The sequence below is a fragment of the Oncorhynchus clarkii genome, chromosome 19 (assembly GCF_045791955.1).
Source record: "Oncorhynchus clarkii lewisi isolate Uvic-CL-2024 chromosome 19, UVic_Ocla_1.0, whole genome shotgun sequence".
NCBI lineage: Eukaryota > Metazoa > Chordata > Actinopteri > Salmoniformes > Salmonidae > Oncorhynchus > Oncorhynchus clarkii.
Genome location: NC_092165.1, coordinates 57,039,425 through 57,059,451, shown reverse-complemented (window position 1 = coordinate 57,059,451; position 20,027 = coordinate 57,039,425). Strand labels below are relative to the sequence as shown.

The following is a 20,027-nucleotide window of genomic DNA, read 5'->3' as shown; positions in this document are numbered from 1 at the left end:
ACGTGTGTTCCGTTTCTAGTTCCGCATGATAGCAGAGCATATTGTTTCAGAGCATATTGTGAAGGAAAAAATACATCTATCTAAATGAAATCGCTGAATGGTGTGTGTACATCACATCATGACACTTATCAAGACATATGTCCAACACATTAGTGATCACATGAATTCTCCTTAAACATTTCCATTTTATGTGGTGAGTTTAGCAGAGCTTCCAAGCTGCTTTTTGGATGCATACACAGGTGAAGGTTGGGGGGAAAACACAATGTTTCTACTAAACAATGAATGTCTGCACAAAAATGAAATCACTGGTGAGTATTAAAGGGATAGACCGACCCCACCCCGACCCCGCCCAGTTCCTCCAAAACACGGAGACCTAAAGTTTCTGCTTTGTGGCCTCAGATCTGAATTTAACAGAATGTGAATGTTACATAATAGTGTAATACCAATATCCTATAAACATACACTTAATCCAGATACTGTGATCTTTTCCCAGAGGTAACGATTTTTCTCATCTCTAAGATAAAATGTTTTGATGTGGAATATTAATGCTGCCTAATACTATAATCTCTGCCTCGATCCTGCTGTCTGTAAACAGGGGTTACATACTTGTAATGTAAACAGAGATTTCTCTCACTCGTGTTTTATGTCTAATGTACTACAGCATTGACCCGAGTGGACGTCTGGTTGAAACACATGTTGGAGAAAAAAAAGCTTTTCAGAATTAATCCGGTAATAACAATGTATGATTTTGTTTGTATCAATCTCTGGATGAACACTTTCAATGGCAAGTGATTTGAGTTTTTTGTGTTCCATTTATATACTTCAATAAAATTATCGGACATCGGTGGCAAACTCTCAACACCGCATCCTCTGTAGATCGTTTGTCTCTGTAGTTTAAACACAGAAATCTACCAATGTATAATCTACCAATGTATAACTGTTTTAGATTGTCAGAGACCATTACTAGTACTTAAAAATAAATGCCACACACTGTACTCTTAAGAAAAATGGGTTCCAAAAGGGTTCCCATTTTTTGGAACCCCATCTTTTGGAACCCCAAACAGCATTGCTTGCTGTTTGGGGTTTTAGGCTGGGTTTCTGTACAGCACTTTGAGATATCAGCTGATGTACGAAGGGCTATATAAATCATTTTGATTTGATTTGATTCGGCTGTCCCCATTGTTTTCTGGGGAGAGAACAGGCAAACTGGTAAAGGAGGCGATGCACCTTCCTCTAATGGAATTCTGTCCTCTTTTTTCATGCTAATGTCTTGCAAAGGGCATATATGACGAGGGTAACGTTTAAGAATAATAATGGTGGGCTCTACCTCGTTGCACTTACAACCAATCTTTCGTTTTGTCTCATGTCGAACTGAAACCTTAGGCATGTGTTGGCATAAGTCGTTTTGTCTCATGTCGAACTGAAACCTTAGGCATGTGTTGGCATAAGTCGTTTTGTCTCATGTCGAACTGAAACCTTAGGCATGTGTTGGCATAAGTCGTTTTGTCTCATGTCGAACTGAAACCTTAGGCATGTGTTGGCATAAGTCGTTTTGTCTCATGTCGAACTGAAACCTTAGTAATGTGTTGGCGTGTCGTGGAAGTGAAGTGTGAGGTGCATGCCCGCGCTGGTTAACTGACACCATCTCTCCTCTTCTGGGATATTTACACACAATGTAGACCAAAGTGTGATGACAGATTTGCTCCCAAGCCGACTATGCCCCTAAGCCATTCTCCACGATGTCCATTTCCTTTGCCTTTGATGAGACTGAGGTAGCTACTAGTTAAGGTGAAATACCATAGATAATAATTCACAGTCTGCAGTCAGGCACAAAATGAGGAGCGCCCATATTGCTCCCAGTAATCTGCAGTGCTATATCCTCATTAACAGTCATTACCACTTATTAACAGGCATTCCCTCTAAATCTACAGCTAATGACTTGATAAACACAGAAACAGAGAGAGCGCTAACCGAAACCCACTGGGGGTAACCTCCAATGTTACTTTTAGACTTTATAAGTCTCTCCCACGGTCTGCAGACCAGAGGCAGTCTATCCAGCAGACTACACTGTAGAGCCACAAGGCTATATAGAGAGTGTGGTACGCTCAGCCGAACACACCATTGGGTGCTCACTGCCTGCCCTCCAGGACATCTACAACACTAGGTTGTCATAGGAAGGCCATGAAGATCATCAAGGACCTCAGCCACCCGAACCACGGCCTGTTCTCCCCACCTCCATCGCTGTGTAGGAGTATCATGGCAAAAATTGTCAGACTGGCCAATAGCTCCTGCCCCTGAGACCAACAGGCTGCTGAATAGCCAATAGGCAGCTACCTGCTCCTCCCTATCCCCCTCCTGCACCCCCGACTTCCCAAAACAACAGCCACCTACACGTTTCATTCTTTGTCAGAGTAAGGCTCTGTAGAATGCAGCTGTGTTGTACCGTAAGGGCTTTAGCAATGTTGTGGACAGTACTAAAAAGTTACAGCTATCTGTATCATCGTGTTCATGTAAAACATGTTGGTTCTGTAGTTCTGATGCTTGTACCTTATCAAGTCGTATTTAATTAATGATTCCTCGGGAATCAGTCCAGTCAATAATTCCATAACATTCTGAGAAACAGTATGTTACATAACCAAGTTCAATGCTGGGCTTTTTCTGGGTTTTATTAAATGTAGAGCTTGATATCCTCCTGATCCTAGAGAGGTTGGTGATGCTCCAACGTCCCGTCATCATAATGCCAAACGCTGAGCAGCACTTCCTTTTTGGCATAATAATAAAAGCAGTGACATAACAATATTTTAAAATATATATATATATACTCAGTAGTCGTCTGTGTTATTACTTAACCTTCCCATTTTCGAACCGGTCTAGTAAAATGGATTAGAAATGCAACAAAATATAGACTGAACAAAAAAAATACAAAACTGAGAACCGAATTTCGTTGAGGCATCTGTCCATCACATTAGTGAGATTATGAAGGTTTTTCCGTATCGGCTAGTTGATGGGAAGCTTTACACAGCACTTTTAAGTGATATTGATTGGATTGATATGATATGCTCTGAAAACATTGTTTCTCTGGACAAGCTCGAATCTACCTTTGTAAAGGAACCGTATCGTCACGGGTGGATGCCTCCCAAAGACTTTTAATATAAGCATTAATAATAGATGACATAGACGCTGCTCGAGGACTACATCAACAATATTTAGGTATCCAAACTCCTTCTCATAAGATCATGGACACCATTACACCCAAGGGGAATTCTTTATGAGCATCAAATGATATGATGCTGTAGGAAATCTGCAAAGTGTACAGTTTCTGCAGTTGAAAATATATGCAGGATAAAAAATATCACATTTTGACACAGAAGGTACAAATAGCACTTGATCAAACACAATCAGAGGGAAAGTATTACTGGTTGAATAAATATGCCTTATCGTGTATTAGACAGCAATGCCAACATACAGTGCCTTCAGAAAGTATTCACACCCCTTGAGGGTCACTGGCCTACACATAATGTCAAAGTGGAATTATGTTTTTTGAAAAAAAAAAAAATTAAAAGCTGAAATGTCTTGAGTCAATAATTAATCAACTCCTAAATAAGCCTAAATAACTTCAGGAGTAAACATTTGCTGAACAAGTCACATAATAAGTTACATGGACTCACTCTGTGTGTAATAATAGTGTTTAACAGGATCTTTTGAATGACTACCTCATCGCTGTACCCCACACATAAAATTATCTGTTAGGTCGCTCAGTCGAGCAGTGAACTTCAAACACAGATTCAACCACAAAGACCAGGGAGGTTTTCCAAAGCCTCGCAAATACTAACCTAATTGACAGAGTGAAAAGAAAGAATCCTGTACAGAATAAAAAATATTCAGAAACATACATCCTGTTTGCAACGAGGTACTAAAGAAAAACTGGAAAAAAAATGTTGCAAAGAAATCTACTTTATGTCCTGAATACAAAGCGTTATGTTTGGGGAAAATCCAACACAACACTAAGTAACACTCTTCATATTCTCAAGCATGGTGGTGGCTGCATCATGTTATGGGTATGCTTGTCATCGGCAAGGGAGTTTTTTTATGATGAACAGAAACGGAATAGAAGTAAGAGCAGGCAAAATCCTAGAGGAAAAACTGGTTCAGTCTGCTTTCCATCAGACACAGAGACAAATTCACCTTTCAGCAGGACAATAACCTAAAACACAAGGCCAAATCTACACTGGAGTTGCTTACCAAGATGACATTGAATTCTCCTGAATGGCCTAGTTACAGTTTTGACTTAAATCGTCTTGAAAGTCTATGGCAAGACTTGAAAATGGCTGTCTAGCAATGATCAACAACCAACTTGACAGAGCTTGAAGAATTTAAAAAATAATAATATGCAAATATTATATAATCCAGGAGTGCAACGCTCTTAGAGACTCATCAAGAAAGACTCACAGCTCTTAGAGACTTCCCCAGAAAGACACACAGCTCTTAGAGACTCACCAAGAAAGACACACAGCTCTTAGAGACTCACCAAGAAAGACACACAGCTCTTAGAGACTCACCCAGAAAGACTCACAGCTCTTAGAGACTCACCCAGAAAGACTCACAGCTGTAATTGCTGCCAAAGGTGATTCTAACATGTATTGACTCAGGGGTGTGAATACTTATACAAATGAGATATTTCTTCATTTCATCTTCAATACATTTGCTAAAATGTCTAAAAACATGTTTTCACTTTGTCATTATGGGGTATTGTGTGTAGATGGGTGAGAAAACATATATATTTAATCTGTGTTGAATTCAGGCTGTAACAACAACATGTGGAATAAATCAAGGGGTATGAATACTTTCTGAAGGCACTGCACTGTATGTACTAATGTAGCCCGGATTCTGTATGTTCATGTTTGTCTATCAATAATGCATGCAGAACCCATTGCCGTAGGGTTTATCAGAACCACAGTACTGTGCAAAGCCAGCCAATAATAATCTTTGGCTTTAACTGGTGGCCTCCAGATGTGAGGATGACTGATTTCTCCCACTACACCCTCTGGTGCGTGAGTGTTGAGGAGGTGTCCTCTGCGTAATGAGGGTAATAACAGGAAGAAGGCGAGCTGGAAAAGAAGCAGGCCAGGCTGCCGGCCAAGCCTCACCACTCAATGTTATACGGGCCCACTCTCTCCGGAGGACACAGCAGTGGAAATGGACAGGGCATCTCCTTAAACCAATGGGATACATCACTGATTCTGATATCCTAAGATGTCCAATAGCAGTACCACCTGTGGCTATTTCATTCTTGTCCAGGCAAGTCACAAATATCATATACCATGTGACATGATATATCAATATATTGTAAATACAGTGCCATACAGAACTATCCCACAAAGGCTTAAACTGACAGTCACGAAAGAGGTGTGTATTTTTCACAAATCTGCTATCTGTCACCTTCAATTCATGTTTAAACTCGTATAGCCACTGTCAGAGATTGTCCCCTTGGAGAGAGATGTTAACAAGAGGCACTGTCAATGGGAAAAATGACTCGGATTTATCATGTTCAACTGAAGTTATAATAAACCGAACAAAATTATAAAAACGCAACGTGCAACAATTTCTACATTTTTACTGAGTTACAGTTCATATAAGGAAATCAGCCAATTGAAATAAATTAATTGAAGCCTGAATATATGTATTTCACATGACTGGGCAGGGGTGCAGCCATGGGCGGGCCTTGGAGGGCATAGGGACACCCACTGGGGAGCCAGGCCCAGCCAATCAGAATGAGGTTTTTTTTCCCACGAAAGGGCTTTATTACTGACAGAAATACAGAGAAATACTCCTCAGCACCCTCATCCCCATTTCAGCTCATGAAACATGGGACCAACACGTTACATGTTGTGTTTAGATTTTTGTTCGTATAATCAATTTTCGACCATATGGACCATGTGACTAAGTGAAGTGTTTGGCGTTGTGTGGCAACGAATCAAAAAAAAGATCTGCTAACGTCAACAGAATATCAGTGTCGGACTCTCTTAGTGCGAGTCAGCAGTCGAACACTGAACCCGCGGAAAGATAGTGGCTTTTAAACTTAATTGATAGAGGGCTTCAGTTTTTCCTCATCTGTAACTGGCTTCTCCAGTGCTCTGTGAACCGAGCATTTGCCTAATCTGTGTGTGTTGATAACACATCTAGCACTCTCTCTCTCTCTCTGGCAGATGGCTTCCTAAGGCCAAAGAATGCCATTATGTGGGCAGTGCAGATTAACGAGGGACAAATGAGCAGATACATTAAGTCACACAATATCACTGTCTGTCAACAAACTGCTGTAGTTGTCCTTACATGCAATATATTATATTCTATCCTATCATAAAATATATAATGTCCTATATGTAATACATTCAACAATATTTCAGTCAATGAGAGGGATGTGAATGCAATAACAATGTAAATGCCAAGATGTGGTGAAAATAAGGTTGTGTAAGAGACCTATTTTCCATGTTCCAACCAACCGTATAATAGAGTAATTCATATGTGTGGTTATGTAACTGTGTTTCACAACAATCTTGACTCTTTAGCAGATGATAATTAGCTGGGAAACAGAGGGGAGAATAAATATTATTACATTACAATTAATTATTGAATTATGGAGACTTTTCCTTGCGAGTCAGATAATCCTCAAAATACTACTGAAAATCACCCCGTCCAACTGTTCACTTTTATTCCTGTCTTGACCTCGCCGTTAGCCTCTCGGGTGGCTTCTTATGCTCAAAGTATCGATGGTGAAGATACCCTGTTCAGAGCTGCTCATTACAGTAATTTAATTCCAAATGAAAATAAATAGTCGGCGAAAAAGATATACTTAGTATAATGGGTACTGTGCTCTCAACCTCACAACCACCTCTCAATATCACAGAAATATCTATTTCAAAGCTTGGCTTCTCTTCAGTGGACAGTGTGAACGAGCACTGTGGAAAACCACGTTACGAAAAGTGCAGCAATCATCTTTATCTACACAGGTTATTTGCAGACCCGCATGGGGTCAAATAGTATTTGTTTTCTTTAGCTGTGCTTGATTGAGCTTGGCTGGCTCAGTGGAACGAACGGTCTCAGAAATGCAAACCCTGTCCATCTGGCACTCCAAGGAAGGCTCAATCAAATGCTCAAAGAGTATTTTAAAGACAATCAATACTGTTTGGACACAGTTCCGGTTATTTGTACAGGCCTCAGCTGTTCCAGCATTCTGTTCTTAAGCTCTTAGGGATCCTAGAGGTTTCCCTCTTGTCTGTCGCTGTGCAAAGTCAGCTGTGCTCGTTGGGACTGACGTCAAACAGTGACCTGACGTCATCCGACCTGATCCCCGAGCGATGGGATTAACCCCTGGTACAGTATATGCATTGTTGCTTTCACTGACCCAGCATCACCAGTCATTTTAATCAAGGCAGTCCCTGTAATGCTGAGCAATGCATGCTCGAGATGTGACAAGTGTCTTCATAATACAATCTAATGGCAGCAGCCGCTTTAAAAATACACTTTTCTCTGTGAACAATGACTATTTTTGTTTGCAGAGGCTAGCGAAAGGAAGGATGGAGCGATTGTTTGTCCTGTGAAGTATCTTATTCTGCGGTAGTGTGCTGTAACTAAAGTACATTACCGCCTCATCACAGCTAAATGATTCATGAAAATGATCACAGGGACATTTTTGATTCTCTGGTCTGCAGATGGTTGAACCTACAGTACAGTACTGCTGCACCAACAAGGCATAATGTACCGTGTTAAAGCATGGAAAACTGACTTGAAGCATTCAGGCTCAGGGGTCAATGTTCACACCACCCACTGAAAGACTGCAGACTGATCGTATGCCTTCGAGAAAAGCCTTATTGTTACTTGAACTGAGCCGAATGCTCCACATAGCAGCGTATACTTCTGTTTGTTGCAGTGTGTTCCCAAGGCGATTAACTAACTGAATGTGACTAGGGAATCGGGTATCTCTGCGGCCTGTGGTTATAAGTTTGTGTCGATTACATGAGGCAGAGGCGACGTCATCAATGAAAAAGGGTTGAAGATGTGGGCATATGTTTGTGTAGAAAAATCTGAATGAATTTGACCTGCCTTTATTCAGTAACACAGTATCTAGTCTTGTGTTACCATACTCCCAAGTGTAGGAAGCCTGGAGCTGAGGCTACAGCGTATCTGACCCATGGATCAAGTCTACCCCTCTGAGGATCTGTAGAATAGAGAGAAGCAGGTGGGTGAGAGAAGGCTCATTTGAATATGGTTCACACTGCTAGGGAGTGAGAGGGCCCGGATCCAAGAGAATTGGATGAAGAACTAAGAACTTAAGAAAAGGCTAAAAAAAATACATATGAATCTTTCGCAAATCAGCATTCATTTGAATAGCTTAGAAGTACATTTCATGTCTACGCCATTTTCAATGTTTTGTAGACTTCAAAAGCATTGAAAGAAACGGAAAGCTATGCAACTATACTTTAATGCTGCAGAGATTTATTTGATTTACGGCATTTAATGTAAGCTGCAATTAAATTATTGTCAGCAGCAAATGTACATGATGTATGCCTACTGTCACAGCAGTAATTTACTGAACACTACAAGATACTGTAAAAATCACAATCTTAGTTTGCTACAAAAAAAAAGTCAAAATGTTACACAGCTTTAAAAAAAATAAAAAAAAAAATCATGATTTCCTCACAAGGTATGAACATAACCTACACTATTAGAAAAACATTTTCAAAAAGGTTCTTTAGCTGTCCCCAAGTGAAAACCCTTTTTGGTTCCACATAGAACCCTTTTGGTTTCCAAGTAGAACTCTCTGTGGAAATCAAAAAAGGTTATTTAAACAGTTCTACTATTGGGACACCCAAAGAACCCTTTCAGGTTCCCAAGTAGCTCCATTTTTTGTGTATGTGTGTATGTGTAAATGTGGCATGTACAGGGCATGAGTTGGGTGGGCAGTCTGTTTGTTTTTCTATGTTGGTTTTTGAGTTTGGCCTAGTATGGTTCTCAATCAGAGGCAGCTGTCAATTATTGTCCCTGATTGAGAATCATACTTAGGTAACCTTTTTCCACCTGGGTTTCGTGGGTGTTTATTTCCTGTTTAGTGTTTGTCATGTTCGTTTGTTGCTTATTGTTTTTGTTCAGTGTTCATTTTGCTTCACTAAATTATGGACACTTACCACGCTGAGTTTTGGTCCACCGATCCTTCTCGCTACTCCTCCTCAGAAGAGGAGGATGAGATCCCTGGCAGAAACACCCACCACAAAAGGACCAAGCAGCGTGGTAACGGGCAGCAGCAGCGATCGCAGGACTCATGGACTTGGAAGGAGATTCTGGACGGCAAGGGACCATGGGCACAGGCTGGAGAATATCGCCACCCCAAGGTTGAGCTGGAGGCAGCGAGAGCCGAGAGGCGGTGGTATGAGGAGGCAGAACGGCGGCGCGGCTGGAAGCCCGAGAGGCAGCCCCAAAAATGTATTGGGGGGGCACACGGGGAGTGTGGCGAAGGCAGGTAGGAAACCTGCGCCAACTTCCCGTGCTTACTGGAGAGAGAGAGAGGGACCGGGCATGCTCCATGTTATGCCGTGAGGCGCACGGTGTCCCCGGTGCGTGTGCATAGACTGGTGCGGTACATCCCAGCGCCTTGTATCGGCCGGGCTAGAGTGGGCATCGAGCCAGGTGCCATGAAGCCGGCTCAGCACATCTGGTCTCCAGTGCGTCTCCTCGGGCCGGTATTCATGGCACCAGCCTTGCGCATGGGGTCCCCGGTTCGCCAGCACAGCCCAGTGCGGGCTATTCCACCTTGCCGCACTGGCCTGGCTACGGGGAGCATTCAACCAGGTAAGGTTGGGCAGGATCGGTGCTCAAGAGCTACAGTGCGCCTTCACGGTCCGGTCTGTCCGGTGCCACCTCCACGTACCAGCCCTCCGGTGCTCCCGCCTGTCCAGCGCTGCCAGAGTCTCCTGTCTGTCCTGAGCTGCCAGAGTCTCCCGTCTGTCCTGAGCTGCCAGAGTCTCCCGTCTGTCCTGAGCTGCCAGAGGCGCCAGTCTGTCCTGAGCCGCCAGAGGCGCCAGTCTGTCCTGAGCCGCCAGAGGCGCCAGTCTGTCCTAAGCCGCCAGAGGCGCCAGTCTGTCCTAAGCCGCCAGAGGCGCCAGTGTGTCCTGAGCCGCCAGAGGCGCCAATCTGTCCTGAGCCGCCAGAGCCGTCAGTCTGTCCTGAGCCGCCAGTCAGCCAGGAGCTGCCAGAGCCGTCAGTCAGCCAGGAGCTGCCAGAGCCGTCAGTCAGCCAGGAGCTGCCAGAGCCGTCAGTCAGCCAGGAGCTGCCAGAGCCGTCAGTCAGCCAGGAGCAGCCAGAGCCGTCAGTCAGCATGGAGCTGCCAGAGCCGTCAGTCAGCCAGGAGCTGCCAGAGCCGTCAGTCAGCCAGGAGCTGCCAGAGCCGTCAGTCAGCCAGGAGCTGCCAGAGCCGTCAGTCAGCCAGGAGCTGCCAGAGCCGTCAGTCAGCCAGGAGCTGCCAGAGCCGTCAGTCAGCCAGGAGCTGCCAGAGCCGTCAGTCAGCCAGGAACTGCCAGAGCTGCCTGTCACGCCGGCGATGCCAGAATCGCCCTTCACTCCAGCGCTGCCAGAGCCTTCCTCCTGTCCGGCGCTGCCAGAATCTTCCGTCCGGCGCTGCCGGAATCTCCCATCCATTCGAGACCCGTGGCGAGGGTCCCCAGTCCAAGGTCGGTGGCGAGGGTCGCCGCTCTTAAGAGGCCACGGAGGCCAATAAAGAGGCGGAGACGGACTAGGGTGGAGTGGGGTCCACGTCCTGCGCCAGAACCGCCACCGCGGACAGACACCCACCCACCTAGACCCTCCCCTATAGGTTTAGGTTTTGCGGCCGGAGTCCGCACCTTTGGGGGGGGGGGGGGGGGGGGGGGTACTGTCACGTTCTGACCATAGTTCTGCTATTTTATCTTTGTTTTAGTATGGTCAGGGCGTGAGTTGCGTGGGCAGTCTGTTTGTTTTTCTATGTTGGTTTTTGAGTTCGGCCTAGTATGGTTCTCAATCAGAGGCAGCTGTCAATTGTTGTCCCTGATTGAGAATCATACTTAGGTAGCCTTTTTCCACCTGGGATTCGTGGGTATTTATTTCCTGTTTAGTGTTTGTCATTCACCTTACGGGACTGTTCGTTTGTTGCTTATTGTTTTGTTCAGTGTTAATTTTTCTTCATTAAATTATGGACACTTACCACGCTGCGTTTTGGTCCTCCGATCCTTCTCGCTACTAGATCCCTGACAGACACCATAATCTTTGACACCATACTTGTGCCAGCACTCCAGAGGCAACCATTAGCACCTCAAAAATCCTTACAGGATGACAATTAATTCAGGCCTTTGTTCTCTTTTTGTCAAACCCATTTAACTTAAACGTTTTACTTGATCTTAAATAAGACACAAAATGAGTATAAGAAAAAAGGCTGATCAAAGGTAAACCTGCTTTCAGAATGAAAGTAGTGAGGTTTACCATTATCAGGCGAAGCCTCTGAATACATAAGAATTACTATGCATAGTGCATATTTCAAAGCAGTGATATTGTAATTAGGGGCCGAGGAGTGAGTATTAATGTTTGGTATTGGCTGTGACGGAAAAGATGCTGACAGCATAATATTCCTCCAGATTCGTGCAGTACACTATACTACATTAATACCTGAAGTTTGTCGTTAATGGCAGAGAGAATTTGATCACATAAAACTTTATCTTGGCAAACAGTTGCCTACAGATAAACACGTGCAGACAGTAACAACGTGGCAAATCTACAAAACCCTCTTTATGTATTCACCCAAAAAATAAAACCGCATTGTCAAAGTAGCCTAAACTATCAGCAATGTTGCCCAATATAAAATGTGGTGGGGGAATAAGCTGTGGGGAATGAGTTGGAAAATATCAATGAACTGATTGATTCAAACACGGACTAATTTCTGTGTTGGCCTGGTACTGCTTCTAAAGATGTGAACTGTAAGTCCTCCAAGGGCACAATATTGCATAAACACGGCTAAACCCAGTACTGTAACACCATATGTGACCAACAGCAGTTGGGTGATTCTCATGAAACCAGTTTTATGTCTGTAGCAAATTGAGTAACAAACCCCATGATGCATCTACAAAAATCAACTCTCATTTGGAAGACTAAGATGTCTAGTTTTTTGGCAAAGTGTATTATTTTAAATACATTTTACATTTTCGACTGAAGTTTGATACATTTTCACCACAAATTGTCATTACCAAAATGTGTCTGAAATAAATTATTGAATCATTTTATACAATTTTACTTTAGAAAAGCCTCATTTATTTGAATAAAACACAACATGTGTTGCTGTAGTTTGTCCATAAATCATACAAATTGTATACTCGTTGAAGTTAACATTAAACGATACTATTCATTATGTAAAAACACAGTGTCTGTGGACATGGGGGTCTCATTACCGTAACACTTTTTAAAGTTCATGTAAAAACGCCAATAAATGTTTAAAAGTAAATTAGATTCACCCATGATGCATCATCATCATCTAGAGTAGTCCTTAGATGAGCACAAGTTCATTTATTTGCTTATATACTTTCAGAATGAGGTTCTTATTCTCAAACACCCCTTTACCCCACTTGGCCTTCTCATTACCGAAATGGGATAAAAAGCTCCATTTGGGAAAAAGTCAGACAACCATTACCTTAACAACATGGAGGCAATAATGGGCCTTAGTGAAGTGGGCAAATTGTTTACTGACTCATAATAATGTGCCTCCTATTATTTACAGGTTGACCTAAGGGCCTCTCATTACCGAAACACAAATTTCTCATTACCACGTTATTTTTAGGTCTGTTTTGGTAATGAAAACCTTAAATTAGGTCATGATAATAAGCTAATTATAATGTATGTGCTCCGCTGGTAACTTTGTTTTATCTACTAGGACCACTCCCTAAACCTATTGTATACATTTTTGCTTAAAAAATTGTTTAAAAAGTTATATGATTAAGTAGGGTTTGTCAAGAAATATGGATTGTATAAACTCCGTTTAACTTACTTTAAGCCTCAATCAGCAGTTTGGGTTTCGGCAAAGAGCAACCTCATCACTTAAAGTAGGAGCTGTTTTCACACTTACATATGCTGTTGTTTGATACCCCAGTTTTAGATCATTTATATGCATTTTGTGTTATGCAGTTTGCCCAAAGGATCCCATTCAATCCAGAATATCTAAAAAATACCTTACAACCCAAATATTCACATCCTAATACACCAATACTACTTGTAAAAACTTTGGATGAAGTATTACCTTTGTTACATTTAGGTCCACTTTTGACTTTTGAAAATACATGCATGTAATTACAGTACTTTAATAAATTGCATTAAGATCATTGATTTTTGTATAATAGCAAACTGATACAAATCAGTGAAAATGTTCATGACAAACTATGCACACACGTTATCGAAACATGCAGTCTCATCTCTGATACCTGCTCATCATTACAGTAATGCACCCATATTTAGGAAATAATCAAAAAATAAAACAAGCAAATTTGGCGTAATCGGATAGTGTGACTTTGGTTCTTTATCTAAATGTGTGAAAATCAATACAATTAAAAAATAACATGCATATAGACAAGTGATTATGACAACAACAACAAAAGGTTGTGTTACAATAATGAGAAATTACGAAATACATCTTAAACTCAACACTGAAAATGTAATTATTAACTCAGGCCTTTTCATAAGGGGAGCAATGTTAAAAAATACTAGAAAGTGATTTGTTTATTACTTTTTGGAATTTGAAAACTGTTGCGGTAATGATCATTTCTGTGTTGGTAGTTGTGGAAATTGTGGTCAAATACATAATATTTTATTTAAAAAATATGCATAATAATTATTAAATAAAAAGTAAAGATCCTAATCTCAGTGATCTAAGAGGAAATTTTGTGAAAAATGACACTTGAGAATTTTGGGGTCAAATGTCAGTTTCGTGAGAATGACCCAGTTGTGGCTAGTATTTGAGAAGTCTTGCAGAACTAATGCTTTGTAGATTATGGATCTTAGGGGTGGGTGGTCAAAAGGGACGTCAAGGGAAAAAGACCAATCACAACCCTAAGTGATGTAGACCCACAACTATACACCCTAAGTGATGTAGACCCACAACTGTACACCCTAAGTGATGTAGACCTACTACTGTACACCCTAAGTGATGTAGACCTACTACAGTACACCCTAAGTGATGTAGACCTACTACAGTACACCCTAAGTGATGTAGACCTACTACAGTACACCCTAAGTGATGTAGACCTACTACAGTACACCCTAAGTGATGTAGACCCACTACTGTACACCCTAGGTGATGTAGACCCACTACTGTATACCCTAAGTGATGTAGACCCACTACAGTACACCCTAAGTGATGAAGACCTACAACAGTACACCCTAAGTGATGAAGACCTACAACAGTACACCCTAAGTGATGAAGACCTACAACAGTACACCCTAAGTGATGTAGACCCACTACAGTACACCCTAAGTGATGTAGACCTACTACAGTACACCCTAAGTGATGTAGACCTACTACAGTACACTCTAAGTGATGTAGACCTACTACAGTACACCCTAAGTGATGTAGACCCACTACTGTACACCCTAAGTGATGTAGACCCACTACTGTACACCCTAGGTGATGTAGACCCACTACTGTATACCCTAAGTGATGTAGACCCACTACAGTACACCCTAAGTGATGAAGACCTACAACAGTACACCCTAAGTGATGAAGACCTACAACAGTACACCCTAAGTGATGAAGACCTACAACAGTACACCCTAAGTGATGTAGACCCACTACTGTATACCCTAAGTGATGTAGACCCACTACAGTACACCCTAAGTGATGTAGACCTACTACAGTACACCCTAAGTGGGTTTGCTGTTATGCCAATTTGGCCTGATGTTATTATGGTGCTATATTCCCATTATAGAAGTACATTAAAATGCACCAATAGCCACCGGAAGCTATAAGAAAAAGCGTTGTACATTTTCCTCTAATTTGGATGGTTCCCTGTACGATAGCAAATCATCCTTCCTTTAAGCAACACCATATGGCGTCTGTCATATCCCAGTAGGAAAACCCTCACAAAGGTTGGGTCACGTGTAACATATGGCAAAACAGTGCTTCTTGGTTGAGCAATATATACTACAGCTTTGGTCAAAAGGTCTGGAACTTTTTGCTCGTCCTCAACCTGTACCCAGAGAATAGCTGATTGGTCCAGCTGTTCTCCATCAACTGCTACATGTGGCAGAATAATCCTGAAAGCCTCACAGGCCTTTGTTAAAAATGTTCCCCCGTTTGCATTGGGGTTTGTGTATTGGGAACTTGTTAAGACGGGGAAAAGTGTAGACTCCCTGTATGTGAGTGGACTACAGTCAATGCCAAGAGGTCTGAACCTTTATGGTACAGGTGACAGTGCCCTCGACGCACCCCATAACCACAGGCAGGGCTCCTGATTCATTCCCAACTCTGGCTATTGGCCACCCCATGGTTTTAAGTTAAGCAATGGATAAAATATGGCACAACATACAGTTCAAGTCAGAAGTTTACATACACCTTAGCCAAATACATTTAAAGTCAGTTTTACCAAATTCCCGACATTTAATCCTAGTAAAAATTCCTTGTCTTAGGATAGCTAGGATCACTACTTTATTTTAAGAATGTGAAATGTCAAAATAATAGTAGAGAGAATGATTTATTTCAGCTTTTATTTTTTTCATCACATTCCCAGTGGGTCAGAGGTTTCCATATAGTCAATTAGTATTTGGTAGCATTGCCTTGAAATGGTTTAACTTTGGTCAAAAGTTGAGTAGCCTTCCACAACCTTCCCACAATAAGTTGGGTGAATTTTGGCCCATTCCTCCTGACAGAGCTGGTGTAACTTAGTCAAGTTTGTAGGCTTCCTTGCTCGCACACACTTTTTCAGTTCTGCCCACAAATGTTCTATAGGACTGAGGTCAGGGCTTTGTGATGGCCACTCCAATACCTCGACTTTGTTGTCTTTAAGCCATTTTCCACAACTTCGGAAGTATGCTTGGGGTCATTGTCCATTTGGAAAAAAACATTTGCAACCAAGCTTTAACTTCCTGCCCGATGTCTTTAGATGTTGCTTCGATATATACACATAATTTTCCTGCCTCATGATGCCATCTATTTTGTGAAGTGCACCAGTCCCTCCTGCAGCAAAGCACATCCACAACATAATGCTGCCACCCCCGTGCTTCACGGTTGGGATGGTGTTCTTCTGCTTGCAAGCCTCGCCCTTTTTCCTCTAAACATAACGATGGTCATAATGGCCAAACAGTTATATTTTTGTTTCATCAGACCAGAGGACATTTCTCCAAAAAATACGATCTTTGTCCCCATGTGCAGTTGCAAACCGTAGTCTGGGTTTTTATGGCGGTTTTAGAGCAGTGGCTTCTTCCTTGCTGAGCGGCCTTACGGGTTATGTAGATATAGAACTTGTTTTACTGTGGATATATTTACTTTGTACCCGTTTCCTCCAGAATCTTCACAAGGTCCTTTGCCGTTGTTCTGGGATTGATTTGCACTTCTCGAACCAAAGTACGTTCATCTCTAGGAGACAGAACGCGTCTCCTTCCTGAGCGGTATGACAGTTGCGTGGTCCCATGGTGTTTATACTTGCGTACTATTGTTTGTACAGATGAACGTAGTACCTTCAGGCATTTGGAAATTGCTCACAAGGATGAACAAGACTTGTGAAGGTTTACACATTTTTTTTCTACGGTCTTGGCTGAATTCTTTTGATTTTCCCATGATGTCAAGCAAAGAGGCATTGAGTTTGAAGGTAGGCCTTGAAATACATCCACAGGTACACCTCCAATTGACTCAATTGATGTCAATTAGCCTCTCAGAAGCTTCTAAAGCCATGACATAATTTTCTGGAATTTTCCAAGCTGTTTAAAGGCACAGTAAACTTAGTGTATGTAAACTACTGACCCACTGAAATTGTGATACAGCGAGTTAGTTATAAGTGAAATAATCTGTCTGTAAACAATTGTTGGAAAATTACTTGTGTCATGCACAAAGTAGATGTCCTAACCGACTTGCCAAAACTATAGTTTGGAGTGGTTGAAAAACGAGTTTTAATGACTCCGACCTAAGTGTATGTAAACTAGTTTTAATGACTCGAACCTAAGTGTATGTAAACTAGTTTTAATGACTCCAACCTAAGTGTATGTAAACTAGTTTTAATGACTCCAACCTAAGTGTATGTAAACTAGTTTTAATGACTCCAACCTAAGTGTATGTAAACTAGTTTTAATGACTCCAACCTAAGTGTATGTAAACTAGTTTTAATGACTCCGACCTAAGTGTATGTAAACTTCCGACTTCAACTGTATACAGTCATGGGACTGACAGAGAATCTGACAGAGAATCTGGAGGGGGGGGGGGGGGGGATTCTCAATACCAGTGATTTGATCTTGTAAAATTATTAGTCTCTGGGAACGACATTGAGCTAATGATTATTAATAGGCAATAAAATGGGGTAATGAAAATATTTCAAGATCATTTCTGGGTCTTGGTTTTAAAGGCCCACAATCGCATTATTGCTCATATAAAATTATTTTCACATTCCAAACTTCAACATTCAATTGACCCTTTTCTCTAACCATTCAGATTTGATAGATTCCAACATTTACATATACCAATAAGGATTTATATACATGATTCCATCCAATTCCACCAGCTCTACACGTCAGATTCGATGTTGATGCCTTTGCCAGGCTCTTGCTGCCTTGGGTGGTAGATGAGGCTTGGCAATCGGTCTTGGGTTGATGCCAGTCGATTTACAGCACGCACTAACGCTTTGGTGGAATAATATAAGTTTGGACCAATAAAATCACATAATCGATTGGATATCGTTGTTTTTTTTAACGCTCAGAAACAGTGCCAATGCTACGCTGGTGCGTTCCTTAACCAGCCATGCACCATAGGTTTGAATAGCCCAATGCCCTGAGAGCACCTGTGGTTTCAGCGAGCCAGCGTCTTAATGATGACATAGAGTACATATAGGCTACCTGTTGTAGTTTACAATTCTACAGAAAACAGAGCTGCACCGTACACCATACATTTTGCATTCGACTCAATTTTCACAAGGTCAAGTTGGTGGTATTAATGATAGCTGTTGGGTATTTAGAAATGCGTTTGGCTTACCATAGACTCCTTGGCAATGAATGCCCTCCAAAAAGATGTTGAACAGCCACAAGAGACCGAAAACTAAACCCATCTTCACGTTAATGTCAACATATCCACTTCGATGGTGATAGGTTCTTCCCAAGGCGAGATGCAGCCTGTCGGAACTCAGTTCCCGCGGTTCCGCACCAGGATTCAGCGTAAATCTGCTTGAGACACCATTGACACCGGGTAACGAATGTTTATTTGATGCTCTATGAAATTCATTTGATTCTGTCAATATTTCAGTGGGAGCAGGGACAGCAGGTAATAGCATAAATGATTCACAGCGATGGATAACAACTGGTAAATGTTGTGCCTACAATGGCACATCAGTCAAAATCGCCAATGTCCGTGCATACTTTGAAGCCTCAACAGGATCTCCTTGATTGTGACATTGTAAAAGTAACCGAGAATGCAACGCCGATAATTCTTTCGAAAAAACGCTTATACCGATTCCAGCAGCTTCCATTGCTAAACGGAGATTAAAGACATTCTGAAATCCACTTGCGGCTTTCCCTCCCCTCTCAAAGGCTTGCCATAGTGTTCCGAGGACAGCGAGGCAAAAGGTTTTCCTAGAAGCTGACACTGAGCCGCTGGATGTGACGCGTTCATGCTAGCACTATGGCCAAAGACCGTGAACGTGCCATCCCCGGCGGATAATAAATCCCGGTTTTAGAAGCGTATTTGACTCATGATGCAGGTTACCTAAAACCTCGAGTTTGTGTCTCTCGAAATAGCAAACGACGATTCGTCGTTACGTGCGCGTTTTAATCTGAAAGTGTCTTGTACAAATTATTATTTGAAGAGGATGTGTTGGTTCTGAGATGGTCAGTAATGCTGTGCACTACGTACTGCGCTGAAACGACAAGCCTCCGCTTCCCGCTGACATCTAGTGCATGACTCCTCATAGTCCGGGGCCTTAGCGAAAACAACGTTATGAAGCAGATACAAGCATGGAATTTGGTACAAACATACCGCAGGTGATATGAAAACATCCCAGAGGGGGTGCCAATTTCAAACTGAAAAAGGAAGCAAGTTATCAGGAAAAATCAAAATGGCTGCCATAATAGCTATTTGACCATTAAACACTGTAATGCAACAGATAAAAGCATTACATTTGGAATAAACATTTCTCAGATCATATAAAAACATCCTAGAAGGGCTGGCCATTTCAAAATTGACCAGGAAGCAGAATTAAAAATGGCCGCTGATGGAGACAGTAGTACATCCATAGTCATATTTAAAACAGCTTATTATGTGATTTTTTTTTTGTACAAAAATAATTAAATCAAGTAATAATACATCCAATGTATTCTATAAGTTCTGATTAGTGCAGAAAATACTTAGGGCCCTGGTCCACATATACCAGCACAATGGCATAATGTAGTGTATGACAATCCAGCATCCTGGCATTGAGTTTTCTGCATGCTTTGTCAGCCTCATGTAAGAGTGTCAATAAAAGTGTCAAGGAATCAACTGTTTTAGCCCATCCAAATCTTTCTGGTGAAGGTGCTAATTAGATGGATTCAGACCTATTGACAAAATGCTTGTTTGGTACGCTGCTGGGTTTAAATGTTGCAACAGTGCAGCTTGTGTCAAAGACCCCAGACACCCCTGTCATAGACTGTTCTCTCTACAACCGCAATGGCAAGCAGTACTGGAGTGCCAAGTCTAAGACAAAAAGGCTTCTCAACAGTTTTTACCCCCAAGCCATAAGACTCCTGAACTCCTGGCTACCCGGACTATTTGGATTGTGCCACCCATTATATCA

General features: G+C 42.0%; 1 protein-coding gene across 1 annotated transcript in view; it reads right to left on the bottom strand.

Annotated features, from left to right (window-relative positions):
* LOC139374364 (MAM domain-containing glycosylphosphatidylinositol anchor protein 2-like) overlaps window positions 1-18,800 on the bottom strand; it is a 180,618-nt gene extending 161,818 nt beyond the window's left edge. Inside the window, exon 1 of the mRNA XM_071115401.1 lies at window positions 18,236-18,800. Coding sequence (XP_070971502.1) covers window positions 18,236-18,530 — 295 coding nt within the window. The 5' untranslated portion in view covers window positions 18,531-18,800. The remainder of the gene's footprint in view (window positions 1-18,235) is intronic.
* Between the last annotated feature and the right edge of the window lie 1,227 nt (window positions 18,801-20,027).